The following is a 19,637-nucleotide window of genomic DNA, read 5'->3' on the forward strand; positions in this document are numbered from 1 at the left end:
ACAGTGAGAAAACTGAGTTACATTTTTTTTTTTTATCAATCGTATTCAAAAAAATATTTTCTTTAAAAGAAACAAGCCTAACTGTGTGTATGTAGAACCAGACCTCTATTTTACAGCATTGTCCAGCCATAGACATTTGCCTTACTGAAACCAAACAAAGCTCCCACATTCCCACTCCCCTCACAGTCTCCTGACACCTGCCGACTCAGCTCATACTGACTAACTACTAGGCGAGGTTCTGCAGGGCTAAGCCTGTAAAGGACTCAACATTTATTGCGCTGAATAAGGAAAACAGTCACAGTTTCCTTCAGCACCTTTCTCCTTTAATGTCACTGTGACACCCAGGTGAAACTCTGGCGGACAAGTGTGATTGTTTTACAGCGTGGAGGCTCAGTCATCTGTAACTGAGCTGTCACAACACAGGCCAAGCCCTGAACTTTCAAGCGACATTATGGAACACAAAGAGGCAAAGAGGGTCAAACAATAACAGCCGTCTACGTCAGTGGCAGAGTTTTTGCTTCAGTGCAACAGAAGCTGCAGTCTCTCTTGTCTGCGGATTGATGTGATAAGTAGACTGACCTACTGTACCTGTCTGCCAGCAGATTTAGCCTGTTGATGTCTACTGATCTAAACTGATCTGGCCTACTAACTCCTCTGCCTGGGCCACGTCCAGGAGAAGCAGCTTCAGTCCTTGTGAGTTTGCTCTTTCCATAAACAGCATTCCACAGAGGTCTTTGAATCTCTCTTAAGCTCTTCATGAACGGGACTAGTATTATCAGGGGACCTCATGTAATTTAGATATTACCCCCTCACGTCTGTGTTTCGTGCAGCGCATTTTCATGGGATAAGCAAAGTGTGTATTTTACTTGAATTAACTGACGTCATCCTCCAGATATGATGCATGCAGTCATTTGTAACTCCACTTTACACAACACAGAAACACGACAGAAACACTAAGTTAAACAAATAGCATGTCATCCATTTCATCATCTTCAGAGATATCATTCTTCTGATAGATTTGAGCTCGCTCTTTCTGCTGTGTAGAGACATGAGCCTCCTCCACCCAAAATTCTGGCAGAACTTTCATTCATAACTGCCAATGCAACTGACCAGGAAAGAGGCGGGAACACGGCTCAGAGAAAACAAAAACAATCTAAATACAACCTCACATCACAAAGATGTCTATTCACAAGGGACTAACATTTTCACATGACCTCTGTGTTTTGCAAAATATGGCAGGTAATTTGCGGTGGGATTTTTACTTGACAAATTACAGACATGGCGGATTTGCACAGGATTAAGATCACAGACGACCTCTGCAATCATTATAAATTACTGGAAATCCCCAGGTAATACTGGTTCCATGCGAATAGGACTTTAGTTGGTCCCCACCACATGGTGCACATTTGCCTTATGGTGTCCAGAACCAAAGCTGCTATTACAATGAAAACAATCATCTCTGCTTTTTGAAAAGAGAGCGTTTACAAGGCACTAATGCCAAAATCAGCCCTTTGTTAAAAAAATGAAGGGGGCTGCATTTGGGGTGTGTTGCTTCAGGTACCTCTGAGACAATGCAAGTCCAGTTGGAGCTACTACTAAGGTATTACAGACATCACTATAATGGTACAACTGTTTTCCTTACACCAGCCTCATGTCTTTTAACAATATTCAGACACCAGGAGCAAAACAGCAAGTGACACACAGTATGTCATACAGCTGCATTACACAGTCATCCGTACAAGCTAGACCAGGTGAGGACTTCTGTCAATGGTAACGTAAATTGGTGTTACAGAGTTCATTAGCGGCTTCAGTCAATACAGACACTTGTGAACCCAAGGTAAGTGGCATAAGAGAATTAATTAGAGGATGCAGTCAATGGAGACACTTTAAGCTGCTCAATGTTGGTGCCAAGTGGCTGCACTTATAAGAGCTGACACTGACAAAATTCAACATCATCATTCTGCCTTTTAGATTCACTGTAGCCACATAGCAAAGGTCTCAAGTTAATATTGTTGCTTCAATGTTTAGCCGGTTATCTGCAGGAGTAAGGAGCCCTACAACTGTTACTGACCCTTACTGATATTCTATGTCTGGACATGTTACCAATATTTGGCAGTAAAAATGTCTCATAATGATACATTGCTAAAGATATTTACCTCCATGCTTCTTAACAGCGTCAACATCTGACGTGACGTGCCACCCTGCCACCTCGCACGCTGAGGTATTTAAAGGCAATGGAGACTTCCAAAAAAAACAATATAATTATGGCACTTTTGAAACTACATCAAAGGCTTTTTTGTGTTTAGTGAATTGGAGGGATGTCTGGAAGAACCATTGTTCTTTTTCTCTTTTTTTGTCTTTTCACATATCAGCTTAAATGCAGTTTCCAAACACCATGTACCTGCCAATATCTCAGTCTGGCTGCAGTTTTGTAGCAGTGCTGCAGTGCCACAATTTAGTTTGACACATTGGTACTAGTATCTCACCACTGCTCCCACACACAGAATGAAACCTCAGGCCTTCCTGTTCCTATGACCAACATGTCAAAAGCTTTGAAAACACAAAGGACAAAATGCATCTCTTACGTAAACATGGGGCTTTAAGATATATGAACACTTAAAGGTCTAGTACAAAAAGGAAAATAACTGTTAGATTGATGAGGTGATAATGGAGGTCTGCTTGAATATACATTTCAGAAATTGCTCATATGCAGAAGTTTAATATTAAATATGTTAATGAAGCTGCCACTGTACAAAGGTCGTCTCATCTGACACCCAGTGCCTATTAAAACTAGCGTGATTGGTTTCACTTACTGCTCGTATGAATAATGTTTTGTACAAGTTCATGGTTACAAATAGAAGCAGATAAATCCATTTGAAACAAAACACATTCTTGAAAAGATATCAAAAACATATAAAGTTTGAGCCTCTATGAACTGTGGGTAGAAAATGGGCGAGGTAGGGGCTCGAGCATAATCAGCCTATGAGGAGTGAGCGAAACATCTAATGAATTGCCTTTCATCGGAGCACAAAAGCCTGAGGGCCTTGAGGAATGTCCCCTCTCTCTCAGAGGGACAAAGGAGGCAGGCCAGCGTCGTGGCCTCACTTGGAGGCAGCGGCGTGGAAGAATGTGCAGAGGCAACTGTTGATTTGCATCTGTTGATCGGACCTTTTTTTCTCCCCCGTCACTGTTTTCACACGGGAAAACTCAAACTGAAACACACTTGAAGCCAATTTGATGCCAGTAACTATGCCCACTGACTAACATCGTGTCAGCTGTTGTGGGGTTTCAGTGTGTTGCCAAGCAGCGCCACTCGGTCGGTCGCAGGTACTTACTCATTTGTCGATCTCCGTAGCTGATGGCCTCGGCAAGGGGGCTCCATCCCTGAGCGTTCTTCACCTTCACTGGTGCATTGTGGGCCAGCAGCAGGTGTGCACACTCTGTAAGTAGGAAAGGAAGACAGTCAGATAGGTAGATAATTACTTGAATCATTACCTTGTAGGATTTACTAACAGTATGCAAACTAAAGACCAGCACCAACAACACAACGGAGGAAACAGAGAGAAATCTCATTAAATGCACGACTCAGTAGGTGCTTCCATTAAAGATCTGTTATTTTTCATCCTAAGTCTAGCTGTTTTTGGAAGATCCCTGAAATATAACTGCAGTCTACTTATGTACGCTTTAAAAAGTTCCCCAATATGTGAAAGGTGGTTCTGCATCAAACAGGTACCCCGTAAAGAAAGTGGCTTTTCTCTCTGACCACCAATTAAAATCTTGGCTGCTGCTTTCTGCTTGAACAGGAGGCACTAGAGACACATTTAATTCAGGCAATAAAAGAAAGGTGATAAAAGCATAAACGAATTCCCCCTAAGTGATAAACGCAGCCCCATTAAAAGATTAACAGTTGTTTTTTTTTGACCAGAGCAAAACAAGATTCTGCACCTAAGCATCAAAGGTGCCTCAGAGATGAGTCACGGGTACCATGAAATTGGTTTTCTTTTAACTAGAGAAACACAAATATAAACAGAAAAACAGATGGGACAGGAGTGATGTGGCATTTAGCAAAAATGACCTTTATTAAAGGCCAAACGCCAATGGCTGAACAAGCTCTAATGACTCTCCTCATTTGTCTTTCCAGTGTCCTGACGCTACACATTCACTACCAAGCGGCAAACTGAAAAATGAAGCCAACATGAAACTGCAGTTCCTTGAATGGCCACTTGAGGCTGGCTCCAAAAGGAAGTCAATCTCCATAGACCCCCATGTCAAAAAACCCAACTTTACAGCAGAAATAAACATGTATACAGCCTGGTACAACAAATTGGTCTATCTAGCTAATTTCAACGTTCAACTGCGAAAACTGTGCAGGTGTGAATTTTTTTTTTACGTAAATCACCTGTTTACATTTCTATTAAGGCTAAATGTTACACACGTCTAAGGGCGTGACAGGCTGTCTGCAAGCCAGGCTTCACTAAATTCTAAGGTTGTTTCTCAAAGTCAAGGAAAGTTCTTTAAATGGCTGAATTTCAAGGAGGCTACATAATCAAATCCCACCTAAGGACTGTTCCAATGTCAAGGATCCTTCAAATTCTACCAAGGACAGAGTCCTTTATTCAGAGAAATTTCAAGGATGCATGTGTTTACCCTCAGCAGGTATGAAGTACCCACAATTCTTTGCACATGATTTCTTCAATGAAACCTGCGCCAGTGCAGCTCAGCAGGATTTAGATTCCAGGATTAATATCTCCAGGAGTTTTTAATCAAACAAGCATGAAAGTAACTGACATAAACCTCGTAATTAACACTTTCCAGTGTGTGCACTGCCAAATGATGAGCTTTTTTAAAAAAAGTGAGATTTAGATAAAACATAAATGTGTTTAAATTAATCATTTACAGCAGTGACAGAGTGCTAAGTGGCACAAAAGTTTCATTTAGCTACTTGTTTGTTTTTTCAAGTATAATCCAGAAATCTATTCTCGTGTGACTCTGAAAATACTGCCTACATTTGTTCAAATTGTACAGCAACATTAGAGAGTGCCAAAATTATCACAGTATCCTGAAACCCCCTCAGTTTGCTGAGGGTTACTGACCCACACTAGGGGACACTCTTTAGCCTGTTCCAATGTGTGTTCACCGAATGCTAGGAAGGACTCTTGCCATGCTCATAAAGGACTCGTCTTTCCAAGGAAAGATCCTTGACTTTGAGAAACACCCTGTGAGTCAGATCCAGGTCTTAGTTATTGACAGCTCCACCCTCCTGTCCAAGTATGGTCCCTTCTAGGCCCAAAAACCAAAATGGCCATGGCCTAAATGCCAAACTCAAGGCTTCCAAACTGCAGTCCACGTAGCTACGTCCATTATTCTATACAGTCCATGGTTTGGCTTCAAACGTGCACAGAACGTGTGTTTGAAAACAATATACATACAGTATACTGACAGGACTTCAATAAATTGAGACTGACCTAACATCCAGCATTTCCCATGAGCTGCTTTTGGTCATCATTTTTGATGTTTATATGGGGACATACACATTTATACTCAGAACCCAGGAAAAGGCCAAGAAACTTATCTTAACTCCACACCAACACTGTACCCAGCTCTAAAAAACTTCGAGAGGAACCACCCAAAAATGAAGTCCAAGACAGTTTTACTAGCTTTACTTTTGTCTTGCTGCTGCATACTTCTGTTTAATCTGATGCCACTTTTATCAGTAATTGCTTTGCAGTATATTTAAGATACAAATGTTTGCTGACTTCTCATACAAGATAAGGCTGTTTCCTGTCGCATCAAATCAATGATAAAAATTAATCCTGGTTTTATAGAGGGGCAGATTGTGTGTAGGATTGAGATGTCAGCTGACCCATTAACTAAAGAGCCATATGGGACCAACAGTTACACAAGACTCAGCATCCTACTTTAGAGTCCATGCAGCTATAAAATGAGGGAAGATTCTCGGGAATAAAATGTCAAAACATCCCCTGCGGAGCATCCCTCAGAGCCCGTGCTTGTATTCCAACAATGGGAAAACAGCCAAAGAGCCTCATCCCTCTTTCAATGGCAAGATCAGCAGTAAGTGCAGCGCAAAATCCCTCCACTCGCTGGGCAGCCTGTCAACAAACTACAGCAAGCCAAAAACTGAAGCCTGTTGTTCCGGCTCAGCTGTCAGTTTTGTCGTGACATCATTCATTATAGTGTTGGCGTCTGTGCGGCTCTGTCTTAGCGCTGGGCAGGAGCTATCACAGTCACAGGCCTGTGAGCAACAAACCACTCCAATGCAAAGCAGAGGCTAACTGCTAACAGTCTGCTGCTGAGAGGATATGTAGGGCTCTCACTTGATAGGGCAGGAACCTGGGCTTTATCAGAGCTGTTTGACCGGCCTTTTCAACAATCGTTTATGTGGACAAAAGCCACACAGAAGCTCTCAGTACAGCCTGTCTTTCATCGCAAACATTCTAGTCAACCCTATTAGTCACGTAAACAAATTCAAACTGGTTACTGCCCTCATGTTCAGACTTGTTTCTCTGCCAAACATCAGTATGAAAGGTATTAAAAAACATGCCTCAAGTGGTGTACTCGCAGAGCGAACCTGGTGCCTACAACCAGAAATAATAACGTCTGCCTTCTGAAAAGAGAATGTAACACACAGCAACATTGTCACATAGTCTAAAATACCACATCACCCCTCTGATCTACATACTCAAAATGTTTTATTGATGAGAAAGAGGCCAGGGTCTCATGCATTCTTTATGACAGAAAGGAATACATTTTGAAACTCTTCCTAATTAAACTTATTATCCACACAACAAAGGGGGACGGGGCTTTCCCAGGAGAGTGGTTACTGCAAAATGAAAAGGTGTGATGTGACAGGACCCAAGGCACTCTGGCTATATTCTTTAAAGAAACAATTATCAGCAACACCACTGCTCTAATGTTGCTTCCATGTGGAAGCATGGCAAAGTGAAACTGAACAAAGACAGGCCAATGGGAAGTCATTGTGTTCACACCAGGGGAGCAGCTGAGGTTCAAAGACTTGGCTTGTGACTAGTCTGAATTCGTTTCCTATTAAAATTTCTGCCCAATCCTGCCTGATGCGATCTCCATATTCAGCCCTGAATATTGTCCAAGGCTCAGCACTTCAGAAAGACTGACTAATATCAGCCATACTGCGTGCTTTAATTTAATAAAAAAAAGCTGCGTTGGCCCTGGAAAAGGTGGATGTTACTACAGAGTGCCTCACAAAGAGTCCTACATCAGCAAACAAAAACAGCAAACCTCTGTGTTTATGCATTAGTCCGATCTGTGCCCGGGCTCAGGGATGGAGCAGCTGATAACAGGGGTTGATGTCGAGAAAGGCAGCCATGTGCACGAGTGTTTGCTTCGTGACGTAAATCCTGCATTCCCTCTGGCCTTTGACCCATATATCACCCTGCTAAACCTATGATTGTGTAATAATAATGACTGCATTTAGAGGATACTAGACATTATATAACCATGAAGAGAAAACCCAGGGCATGTGTCCTGACCTTCCAACCTGCTAGCTCCTGGTCTGACTTAAGACTTTCAGGTACATGAAGTGGACATTCAGTGCACAATCCTAGAAGTTATAGATAAATTATGACTAGGTAAACACTTCAGTTTTGAGAGCTGTACTAAAAGGGCTGCATATTCTTTCTATATCAATCATGTTCTCTATAAAATGTCAAAAAATGGTGAAAAATCCTCATGACTTTGTTTAGACAGCTGTCGCTCAGGAGGTAGAGCCTAGAGAGAGTCCACCGATCAAAAGAGGGGCGGTTCGATCACCAGCTCCTCCAGTCTGCATGTCAAAAGCACCGTTTCCACCAAACACTTTAGGTATGGTACCTTTGGAACCAAAAGTAACCCTTCAGACATGGTGCCTAGACCCTAGCGTTTCCATTGCAAACAGTACCCTTAAATGTGGGCAGGGTTCTTGTCACTCACTGCTCCGTCCACCACTCGCTGCATTTCCTTTCCACCTTTTAGTACCAGATCTGTGTGCTAGGTACCCCAACAGAAGAGGGACCAAATATGGGGACGGTACAGAAACGGGTGCAATGGTAATATCCACAATTTTTCACAGTGGAGACGGGATAAAGCGTACTGAACTGAACTGTACCGTACCATACTGGTCAGTGGAAACAGGGCTAAAGTGACCTGGAATGCATGTGAATGTTTTAACTGAGTAGCTGGTGGCACTTTATACATTAGTGTCAACCACCAGTGTGTGACTGGGTAGGGTAATGTAAAAGCCCTTAGAGTGGATGGAAGATTAAAAAGGCACGATATATTCATTATGTTTTTTTGTCTGATCAACAAAGATATGATTTATTAACATACATGGTGAAGAAGAGCAGTGATTGTGACAGCTGAACAATAACTGAGACGGTTCAATTGCTTCATAGCAGTTCAAACAATTTATTCCAATTATTTGGCTGTTAGCGTAGTTGCTGATTGGGGTGCCCTGGTAACCTAGGAGTTGGAGCGCCAGCCTGCACTGCAATGTCCCTAGTTCAGTTCATGTGTTTGATGTAATTCCCTATCTCTCTATCCCTTTATTTCCTGTCATCTCTCTACCACCAGCTAACCCAAAATAAAGTTAGAAAATGCCTAACCAAAAATAATTTTATCTGTCTATGCACCAATTAATTAACTGACTAGCTGTCAGCTCCCTATCACTATACTGTAGTATTTATATGTTTTTGAGTTGGTGTTTTCTTTGTAGTTTCCTTCTAGTAGGAAGCAGGGAAAGAGTAATCAACAACTGCAGATGATTAATTTGAATCAAATCGAAAAAGCTGCCTGGATGCTTTAACATTTAACCTATAACTCATTAGCAATGCTTTGCAGTCCGATTCCATCCAATACGCAGTCGTGACAGTATTGATAAAAGCAACTCTCCCTGCAGGTTTCCAGGTTGATTGCATGTGCAGCAGCTGTGCGGAGGTCCTGCTCGAGTCACACACAGCTCTGACAGAGGAATGAGGGAGGCAGAGCAGGATGGAGAAATAAAGTGCTAATCTAATGCTTTACTACGTGCAGTGGCTACAGATGGGGCACTTGTCAAGAGGCTCTGTGGGCTGTTAAAACCCCCACCTTCACCACCCATTCTGATCCATGCTGAGTACATCTATAAAATAGCTTTTTCGCTCACTTCCTCAGCATCGATCACACACTCAGTGACCGAATAAAACAGCAGTTGAAGAATCTCATTGTTGCACCCTGAGGCAAAAACTAACGCTCTTGAACGTCACCTGGCTTCTTTGCAGATTGACCCAAACCAACGCTATTTTTTTCTTCAAACAACATAAATGTTAATAATGACATGCTAACATCAAGCAGATTTCACAGGGTGCTCTATTTTTTAGGAACGACCTGATAAAATGTGCCTATGAGCCGTGTCCAAATGAGACTAACCCTGCCTCACAGGCACTTTGGCTCCAAACACTCAAGTTGTTATCTTCAATCTCTGAAACCAATTTCAAATATCTACTGATTTTATCGCTTTGGCCTCGAGAACAGACAGCACAACCCCTGGACAAAAAAGGAAGACATTTTCTCTCTTTCGAGGACAGAAAACAGGCTTCAATAGAGACCTGTGTTAACCTTTTCCCTTTAACTGGGACCTCATCTTGAAACTAGGTGTGAAATACAGTATTTACTGTGCTTCAACTTTCAGTTTCCAGAAAGTTTCACTTCCAGAGAATGCGCTCGGAACACACTGTAAATAATGAGTCAGGCAGTGACTTGACAGGAGTCTCAATCCATTGTTGTTCGTTCAAATTATTGATTTAGGAGTTGTTTAAATATTTACTTATTTTCTCAGCTTCACACGTCGTTCACTTTAGGCACTGTTTTCCTACTTTTCAAGAACTTCAATGATTTGTCGATTCATTTATTAAAGGATAGAAAATCACAAAGAAACTATTCAGATAATTGATTTACTGTTTATGCCATTTTTTTATTTTTAAAGATTGCTTTTTGGCCTTTTGCCTTTATTTGATCGACAAAGTAAAGAGTGACAGGGAAAATTTGGTATGGAAAAAACCTTAGTACATGGGGTGCACCTGGGGTGAGCTAAAGGGTCATTTTTAAAACAAAAATGCCAAAGATTCTACGGTTACAGCTTCTCTAATAAGTACTGCTTTCCCTTCTTTCATATCATTTTAAACTATACGTATTTTGGGAATACAAAACAAAGGTTTTGTAGACGTCAAAATGGTTGGTATTTTTAAGTATTTTCCAACATTTTTTAGAGAAATAATTGGCAGACTAATTGATGATGAAATAATTGTAAGCTGCAGAAGCTGTATACGTTTCCCCTGAAGACTTCTAGCAGCTCCCAGAGAATAAGAGCTCCCTGAAATAGCAACAGAGACAGCATAATCCATTTTTCCATAAAGGGCAAAATAAGTGTGAATAAGGAATTAGGCCTGTATGGGCTGTAACCATTTGTGATAATTAAGGGAATAATAATAATAAAATGAGATAACAAATCAAGAGAGACCTGGATGAGATGTTGTAGTATCTCACAAGCAAAAAGTTCATGTGTGCACTGCTGTTTCTTCTGGGAGCAATTTTAACTTAGCCTTGCACCTATAGATATTAATATATAACATTTATCCTTTCTCAGTATTTCATTTGTTACCAATTTCAGAATCAAAAACACAAACTGCATTATTTATCTGCTCATATCACTGTTCTTCTTCCACAAGGTGTTTTTCACCTGTACAGTAAAACCTCAATTTTAAGAGACTATGGACATAAACCACTCTGCCATTGCCAATCTGCTGCATAATAACCACACAAATGCTACGCCATACACAAAGAAAGCCCTGTCCTCTCCATCCCAACAGACCAGCCACACCCAGACTATGATCTCATGCTGTAGCCTTCAGCCTGTCTGGCCTGAGCATCCCTGGAGGACAGGCTCGCGGCTCAGGCAAGAGATAGGCAACCTCATTAGCACAATCAATTCCATAGCGACCCATCCACCACTACGCTTCGGCACTCTACTGTCTGGATTACCGATAGGCAGTGGCAGGGCCCTCACTCCATTGACAGGAATTGAACTTTCGAATGTGAAATCAATTGAAACCCACGCTCCAGTGACAGACACCAAACAAATGGGAATGTGCAGTCCGAGTAACCCTATGCTTGAATTGTTCCCAGAGAACCTGCCGCAGAAAAAGGGGAGGATTAATTTTTCAATAGCATGTTCCAAAGTCTCCTTGCATTGTATTAATATTTTATGCACATGCTTTCAGTCCAGCCAAAGCAATTCAGCTAAGAACAAAATCATGTAAAGACCTCCACAAAGCCTTGATACATCATGACATATTCATCGTATACTGCAAACTGATTGTTATTCTAGGGCGTGTTACATAAACACACAACTTGTAACACGTTGATTTCCTTTTGGGACAACACACAGAACTGTACCATCTGACTGTACCATCATTTGTTCCATCTTTTCACAGCTGAGTCAAACTAACAACTATGATAATAACCAAGTGAACTCCTCAGCACAAAAGACACCAGCGGAAAACTAATAATAGCATACTAAGCAAATATTATGGGGGAAAATGACATCTCTTATCTAAACTAATTACCTCCTTCGCCAGCCTCAAACTATTAGTCTTTGAGCCAGCGGTTGAACATCAATCAGAACAAGAGACTTCAGCCACCAAGAGGATCCTCTTTCTTGCAGTGTCATCATTATCTAATCCCCACTGATTAAATATGTCCTCTTTCTATAAATGTATTTAATAGAATACAAGGCCATAACAGAAAGGCAGAAAATTGTTTTCTTGCTCAGTTCTTTCTTTTGACTCGGCAAGAATCCATAAACACAACCTTTTTATTCATGCATGAGCATCTTGCCATCTGGGATTTGTGTGGTGATCTGTGACAAATGTCTGGTGCTGTTTAGCCAGACAAATGCACACGCAAAGACGTGAAAACAAACTCACACAAACACACAAATAAACGGAAACACAAACAAAAGGCATACAGACCCGCAGGGAGATTAAATTAGAGTGCCACAGAGAGAGACAAATATAACCCAAGTGGAGGAGCGTGTTAAAGCATTACTCACCTTTGTGCCCCATCATGACGGCGAGATGCAGCGGTGTGTTTCCTAAAGAAGAGAGGAAAAAAAGAACAGTTTGTTGGTCGCTTTTGATAATCACAATAAGCAACGAGCATCTGTGATAAGCACTGTGCCTCTAGGACTGTCACACTCGGGGTGAATTAGATGTTTAAATTAGGAAGCAGGAGCCACTAAATTCAAAATTACATGGTAAGTATATGCATATTGTGTGTTCTCCTACCATGACAGGCAATATTATACTCTATTAACCTACTGCACCCCAGATATCAGCTGCATTAGACTGGCAGGGACATGGCTTATTAACATTGACATAAAGTAAACACTGAATACTGGCTTCATTCTAGAAATGCATTCATGGAAAATAACATTTGAGTCAGGTGTGGAGATTGCACAGGTGTTTTCTTTCCCAGGATGCAAAATGTGCCTCATAAGCACAGGAGAATCCCTTAAGAGGAAGCAAAACTACCCAGTCAGCTCCTTCAGGCTTCTTTTCCAGGGAGAGAGCAACGGGCAAGCATCCAGAGTAAAGAGGGCCTGCCTTGTAGAAGCCCTCATACGAACCATGATGTCAGTGAATATACAAGCTGGGGATCAGCTAGCAGTCTAAGTAGATGTTGTGATAAAAGGAGACGCCAATTAAATGGAGGTGAATTAAATTTCATTTGTATCAGCAAAGTGTCTGTAAATCAGCATTCATGTTACGCTAGATAATCCCAGCCTTGCTGTCAATAGTTTCCATTGGCGCCATTTCTTCTGCAAAAAGTAGTGCTGAAATGTTAAGTCAATAAGTCATTAATTCTGATAATAAATTCATTGTTTTAAGTCATTCATTGAGCAAAAACTGCCTAAAATGAATGGTTCCAGGTTGTAAAATGAGACTTTCATGTCTCTCTGACACTTTGAAGTCATCAAATGATCAGCAAAAGTCTAAAAATAATTATTAGTTGCAGCAGTATTACAGTGGAGAACTTAAAATAAAGATATTATCTGAAAGGGTTGATACAACTACTGGTGCAGTAAATGAGAAAGAATGATTTTTTACGTGGATGAATTCACCAATCAATAACTATATCATGTAACATCATCACAACCATTAACTGTACTGAGTACTTGCTGTACGTGTGGCTAATGTTGGGCTAATGGAAAGAACAGAATGCATAATAAAGCTTTACTTCTGTCTTCATATGCTACTGACTGCTGATGGAAACGTAAACACACTAACAGCCACCCAGTGGAAGCTAAACTAAGTAAGTAAAAACACAAACTGCAGCCACTGAACCAGGACAGGCCAAACCTTTGAAAAATACAGGCTCATGTTCCAAAACACCAGAGGCCAATACCCTGTGTGACACCTTGTTGCGTTACACCACATCAGAGCTCTGGTTTGAAGACAGTCCACATTCCAGTGCTGACACTGAACTCTAGTACAGGCCATCTTTTGTCTCGGCACGTGAACCGGAACGAAACAATCTCGTCCTTTTGTTAGTTCAGGGAGGGTTCCTGTGGAGAAATGGTGGTGTTATCTGCGCAGACTTTGCCCTTCAGATGAGGTGTTGTGAGTCTGGGGAAAGTCTTGCAAATAACCCCTGTGACTGTGGACCAACTTCTAATAAGCATTTAACCCAAGGTGGCTTATCTGAGAGGGGTTTGTGACTGGGTCTGATTAATTAGGAATGTCTGTGTTGTAGGTGGGAAGGGCCACTGAAGCAAAACAATCATTCCTGCACAGTTTTGTTGACTTGCAGTGGATTTGGAGAAACTGTAGTGAGGTGGAATCACAATACTCATCAGTTTGGCCTTGGTAGGGAGAAGCCTCGCCTACTCCCAGTGCTGCTGAGGACTGATGGCCTATTAGCTGACTAAAACTAAGCTTCACTGGACCTTATAGTAGGTGGATCGTGATTTGTTTTGGGCTAGCAGCTGGTAGACTCACCATGGACGTCTTTCTGGGCGATATTCTGCGTCCGTATGAGTGAAGACAGGCGTCGGACATCCCCTTTAAACACACATTCGTGCACCGGAAAGTCCTGCCCGGTTCGGATGATGGGGTTTTTGTTGTTGTCATCGATGACATCCGATGTTGACAGTGTGGTGGTGTTGGCATTAATCTGTGACTGTTGGTTCTGCTGCTGCTGCTGCTGTGTAGATGAAGACTTGATTAACTTGTGGTTGCTGAAGATTTTACTCGCTCTGCTCTTGCTGTTCGCCTTGGAGGCGGTGAACGTCCCGGTTGCTGCCTCCTCGTCCGGCTCCAGTAAATCCTCGTCCTTGCTCGGCCTGTGATCCTTGCGCAGGGAGCGGATCTTCTCTCCGGTCATTTTCTAAACAGTTGACGCTAGCGGAGCAGAGGGTGTCGTCGCTGACGATGACCCTCCGGGCGAACTGATGCGATTCGCCAGTTGGAAGTCTTCACGCAAACACTGTAAACTGCACAACATGAAAACACACTTAATCCTCCACCGAGCAGGCAAAAACGACCGTGTGTCCTAAGACGAACGAGCAGCGGCTTTCCTTCACCGGTTTACTATGAAAACAAACACTTCTCTCCCCTCCTGTCGCCAGAAACGGTCGCTGGTTGCTGCACAACATAAGCGGCTCCAGTTGACTAGTACTCTGATACGGAAGATTCGGCTGATGTCTTCCGCCTCGTAGTATCGCGAGAGTTCAGGGCGGGTTACTAACGGTCACTTGCTAATGCATTCTCCTTCAATAGAGTAGTTTCTGCAAAGCAAGGCTAATTTATACAATGTAAAATGCCATAGGCTTAAGCTAATAACGTTAGCAAGTTAAATTTGTTTGGAAAACGTGTTTAGTATAAGACAGTTGCTTTGTCAGTGAACCTTGTGAGTTGTAATAGAGCAAAATCATGTACCGATACCTTTGTTAAATGTAACTGTTGTCCCTAGTTTTATAATAGAAGAGGAAAAAGTGACTAGTTGCTAGGCTAATTTATACAATGTAAAATGCCATAGGCTTGTGCTAATGACATTAGCATGTTGTATCTGTGGGGAAAATGTGTCCAGATAAAGACATTGTTTGTCTGTGAATGCTGCAAGTTATGGTGAAGCCAATTTGTGTACTTGTGTTTGAAATTGTCTCTATTAAGCTGTATTTAATGTGTGTTTTGGGTGTGTTTTCAATTAACTAAACTTTACAGCACTTCACAGAAACCTCCTCCACAAGTATAAATGCTCACAATGGCGTAGGGTCTGCCGCACAAATATAAATCCCTCTTAACAAATGATATTTACTTAACTATGCATTTGGGATACTTCTGTATTTCTACAGTTACTTTTCTGGTGATGAATTTACATATTTGTTTGATTAATAAGGTTTTTTTTATACATACATTTTAATACCTTAAGTACTAGTTTTTAACACTGTAGCAGAATGCATATTTTAATTTTTTTTTTGATGCAAACTTCATTTCTATTACACTTTATATTATTGCCTTATATTGACATACTTTTATTTCATACTCTTATTCTTACATCTTAAAATTCTCTATTCTTTTTTTTTTCAATTATAATTTTTATAATTTCCTTCAGACAAATATGAGCACAGTCCAATATGTCCACAGATGGCATATCACAGATAATTAAAACAAAAAGCTGATGGACAAAAGTCAGAAACTAAAAATGACTGCAGATAGCAGATACAGATGAGCAGCTAGTGTAGCAGAAGTCATAGGGGCTACCTTGATGTTAAAAATATAGGTTGCTGCACAAATAGAAACAAAAAAAAACAACGTAAACAAAAATACAGTGATATACTTAAATATCCACCTATCCAGTATATGCATACTGTACACCCATGTGTAAATTGCGCATATTACTTAAACATACCTATACAGTATATATGCATGTAAACAAAAATAATTGTAATTCTCTATTCTTTACGTCGGAGCAACTGTAACAAATCATAATTTCCCCTCGGTGATCAATTAAGTATTTCTGATTCTGATTGAAGTGTTGTATTTAGTTGGAGTGCAGCTTATTTTAAGTACTGTATATACTGGAAATAGGTTTGTATTCTATTTATTTACTGAAATCAAAGTTCCAATATCAGGCTGTATACAAAATTTACACAAGTTATCCCCCAAAAGTACTTGAAGCATTAAAATGTGACTTCCAGATAAATGTTAAGTAAAAATTTTCCACTGTCATATAGAATAGTGGATTTGTGAAGTAGCATTAATGGAAAAGTAAAGTCTCGTGTATTTGAACTCTGTTAGCAGAAGCCCACTGATGTGAGTGTTTATTCAGGTAGGCATTTATCTTTAAAAGCAGGACATACAATTCATCTCACCACTGCCTGAGGAACAGACGGATAAAAGTTCAATTTACATTTTGATTATAAAATGTATCAAAGGTGACACCAGCAGCAGCCCCAGGCACACAGATGTATAATTATTTACTTCCCTGTAGCTGACTTTAGGGTATCGTCAGACAAGATAAATAAACATTATTTCATCATTAAACTTGTACAGTTTATCATTTTGTTCTCCCTTAAAACTTACATGTAATAAAACATCTCCATGCACATCCACAGCAACAAACATTACCACAACTAGAAGAGAACACACTTGATTAGATATTTATTTACATTTATCACATTAATATTACTGAGTCATCTGTTAATTGTTCATGTGTCCAGCATAGGCAAACATTCTTTGCATGGTTTTATGTAACTACAACGACAGAGTATTAATTGTTTTTCTTCTGTTTATTAGGGTCCGGGCAGCTAAGCTGCCAGGACACTATTGTAATCCTAGGTATTCTTCTTCTTTCTTCTTCAAGAGGAAATCATACTTCCCATGGGTGAAAACTCACCAAACTTTGCACAAAGGTCCAGTCTCATGCCAGATATCCCCAGTTGTAAACTCAAGCCAATAGTCTTGATGGTGGCGCTACATCAAGCGTCTAAAGTTAAAAAATTTGAAAATTCATAACAAATCAACCATACGTGCTACAACTTCACAACTTTCATTAAACTGTAGCCCAATACTGAAGAAACTTTTGTACATTTAAACCTATTAAAAATCATGAAGTTCATCACTCTGTTTTTTTCAAAAACTGTAAAATTTATTAAACCTATCTCCTCCCACAATTTTTGCTCAATTGACACCAAACTTGCTACAGAGCATCTTCAGACTTCAGATTTTTGATTTATCCAAAATTGAGCCTACAGTGCATCAAAATGTTTGACTGTAAACAGTACTGTAAACATATACATGCAAATTCTACAAAATTCTAGAGTCATGGTAGATAATGTGTGGCAAATTTCAGAATTTTATCTCAAAAACTGAATTTTTGACAGCATTTTGAATTTTGCTCTAATGTGAACAATTGGAGTCAATGTAAAAATGGCAATTTTAAACATCAGTTTTTCACTTATGGAGCAAATCAATCATTGTTACAAACAAATTACCAACATCTCCATGCTGTCTAGATGCAATATGTGTATTTTCAGATTTTTGTGTCGATAACTGAATTTTTTACAGTGGTTTGAAATCTGCTTTTCCATGCATGGACGGCAATTGTGTGAAGCTACACATGAATTGTCTCTGACTAATTAGCTCAGTGAGATAGAAATTGATTCTTAGTCTCAGAGGTTGTGAGTTCAAGCCTCAGCTGATGCAAAAGGCAGAATGTGTTGCTAAATTCCTAAATGTCTTCCAATTCTTCTGCTTGTTGCTCAGAATTGCCTAAAAATGCCCGGACCCCACCCATCGCTGCGCAGCAGCTATAATTATTATTATTTTTTTATCTATGTATGCTCAACCCAGCACATTTGTACAGCACACAGTATGTACGTGCACAAGAAATGCACAGTACAGTGTATTATTGTGACACTGTCATTGTGGAGTGTATATTCAGCATATATTAGAATAGTTAGAATAGTAATTTCAGTCTCTGTCATAGACTGTATACTAACTTTTTGGTTGGCTGTTTATGATTTATGTTTTGAATTCAATTCAATTCAATTGAATACACAGGAAAGCAATCCAGGCACTCCAAAAATAAAGAAAAACGAGGAAGGAAATATTAAAAAGCCTTTATTGTAGTGACTAAATCATTTAAAGAGCCAACATGTTTCGACCACCGCAGATCTTCATCAGGCTTTCAAAACATACAACACAGGTATATGTCATATAGTGGCAGGAACCAATAGGAGGCCATCACATGACCCATATAATGGCATGACAGATGAAACAAATAGACAATAATGAAAAAAAATAACAAGTTAACAAAAATACATGAGATAAGATACCCAGTAAAAATAAATTTATATATATACAGACCTAACTTAACCCATAGGCTGTGAGGAAAAAAATGGCGAAGCTTGTTGAGAATAATGACAAATTACAAAAATGTGAAGTGTGTATCCTCGTTGAGACCACGATACTTTAAAGCATCCAGGTGATGGATCCAAAAAGCTTCCCTTTGATTAAGTTTCTGTATTCTGTTTAGTTTGCATAATGTTGTCACAGTGAGGGCAATGCATACATTTAAAAGTGCCAAAAAGTTTAGATAACCATGTGCTTTTGTTGTCTGCAGGAAGATGTGAATGCATAAGTCTGTCCCAAGCCACAGGTTAATGTTCACAACCAGAAACAACCACAACAAAGAGTGGGTTCCCCAGGTCAGAGTCACTCACTGGGCCCAGTTTTCTAAACAGAGTATTAGATATTTGGCAAAATATACACGTATACAAGATAAGTGTTTTCAAGGAGCAAAAGCAAAACCAGTTACTAATAGAGTAACAATAGGAGTAAGATAAGTATAAGAGTTACTAAAAATGAGTGGTTCTCAAATGGTGTGCCGTGATGCCAATTCAGGTGTGCCGCGGGATTTTGTGATAACCACATTGGGCCTACACATACACAATTTGTAATTGACTGTATCAGTGTGTTGTGCACACCCATTTCCGAATAAAGAGGTAAATTGTAGCCAAAAAATGTAATTCAATTGAATTTAAATTTAAAAAAAACCTTCACAGGGAACCTTCTTGTCACTGTTCACACATGGCAATTACAATTGTGTGACACATCAAAAGCCCCGATTGGCAGCCAGTGTGAGGGATGATAACATTTAAAAGGAGAAAGCTGTGAGTGGGACAATGGATCACTATTTTGTATGGAGCAAATTTTGACAAAGCACCAACAATGATGACAGTAGACAGTATCATGAAAGCTACCTCTCTTATTTTTCATTCTTTTAATTGTTTTATGTCGTGATAAGAGTGATAACCCACGTTATAGAGGTTATTGTGCACAGATATAAACACAGGTGTGCCTTGAGATTTTGGTTTGCCCTTTGGTGTGCCTTCAAAAAGATTGACAACCACTGTTGTTTATGATATAAAATATTGTATATGATGTAACATACCTCACTGAGTGTTCTTACCCAAGTTGCTTTTTTGATTTATATCACCTTGATCTGATATCTATCTGAAGCATTAGTGTGTTGTCAGGTTTAAATTGGATGAAGAGGAACAGACC

General features: G+C 40.1%; 1 protein-coding gene across 1 annotated transcript in view; it reads right to left on the bottom strand.

The window, feature by feature from the left end:
• The window catches only part of ankrd13c (ankyrin repeat domain 13C), a 40,440-nt gene extending 25,688 nt beyond the window's left edge, over nucleotides 1-14,752 (bottom strand). The window contains exons 1-3 of the mRNA XM_049587845.1: nucleotides 14,067-14,752; nucleotides 12,119-12,160; nucleotides 3,336-3,440 (exon numbers count right to left, since the gene is read on the bottom strand). Coding sequence (XP_049443802.1) covers nucleotides 3,336-3,440; nucleotides 12,119-12,160; nucleotides 14,067-14,451 — 532 coding nt within the window. The 5' untranslated portion in view covers nucleotides 14,452-14,752. The remainder of the gene's footprint in view (nucleotides 1-3,335; nucleotides 3,441-12,118; nucleotides 12,161-14,066) is intronic.
• Between the last annotated feature and the right edge of the window lie 4,885 nt (nucleotides 14,753-19,637).

The sequence above is a fragment of the Epinephelus fuscoguttatus genome, linkage group LG10, assembly GCF_011397635.1.
Source record: "Epinephelus fuscoguttatus linkage group LG10, E.fuscoguttatus.final_Chr_v1".
In the NCBI taxonomy this organism is placed as follows: domain Eukaryota; kingdom Metazoa; phylum Chordata; class Actinopteri; order Perciformes; family Serranidae; genus Epinephelus; species Epinephelus fuscoguttatus.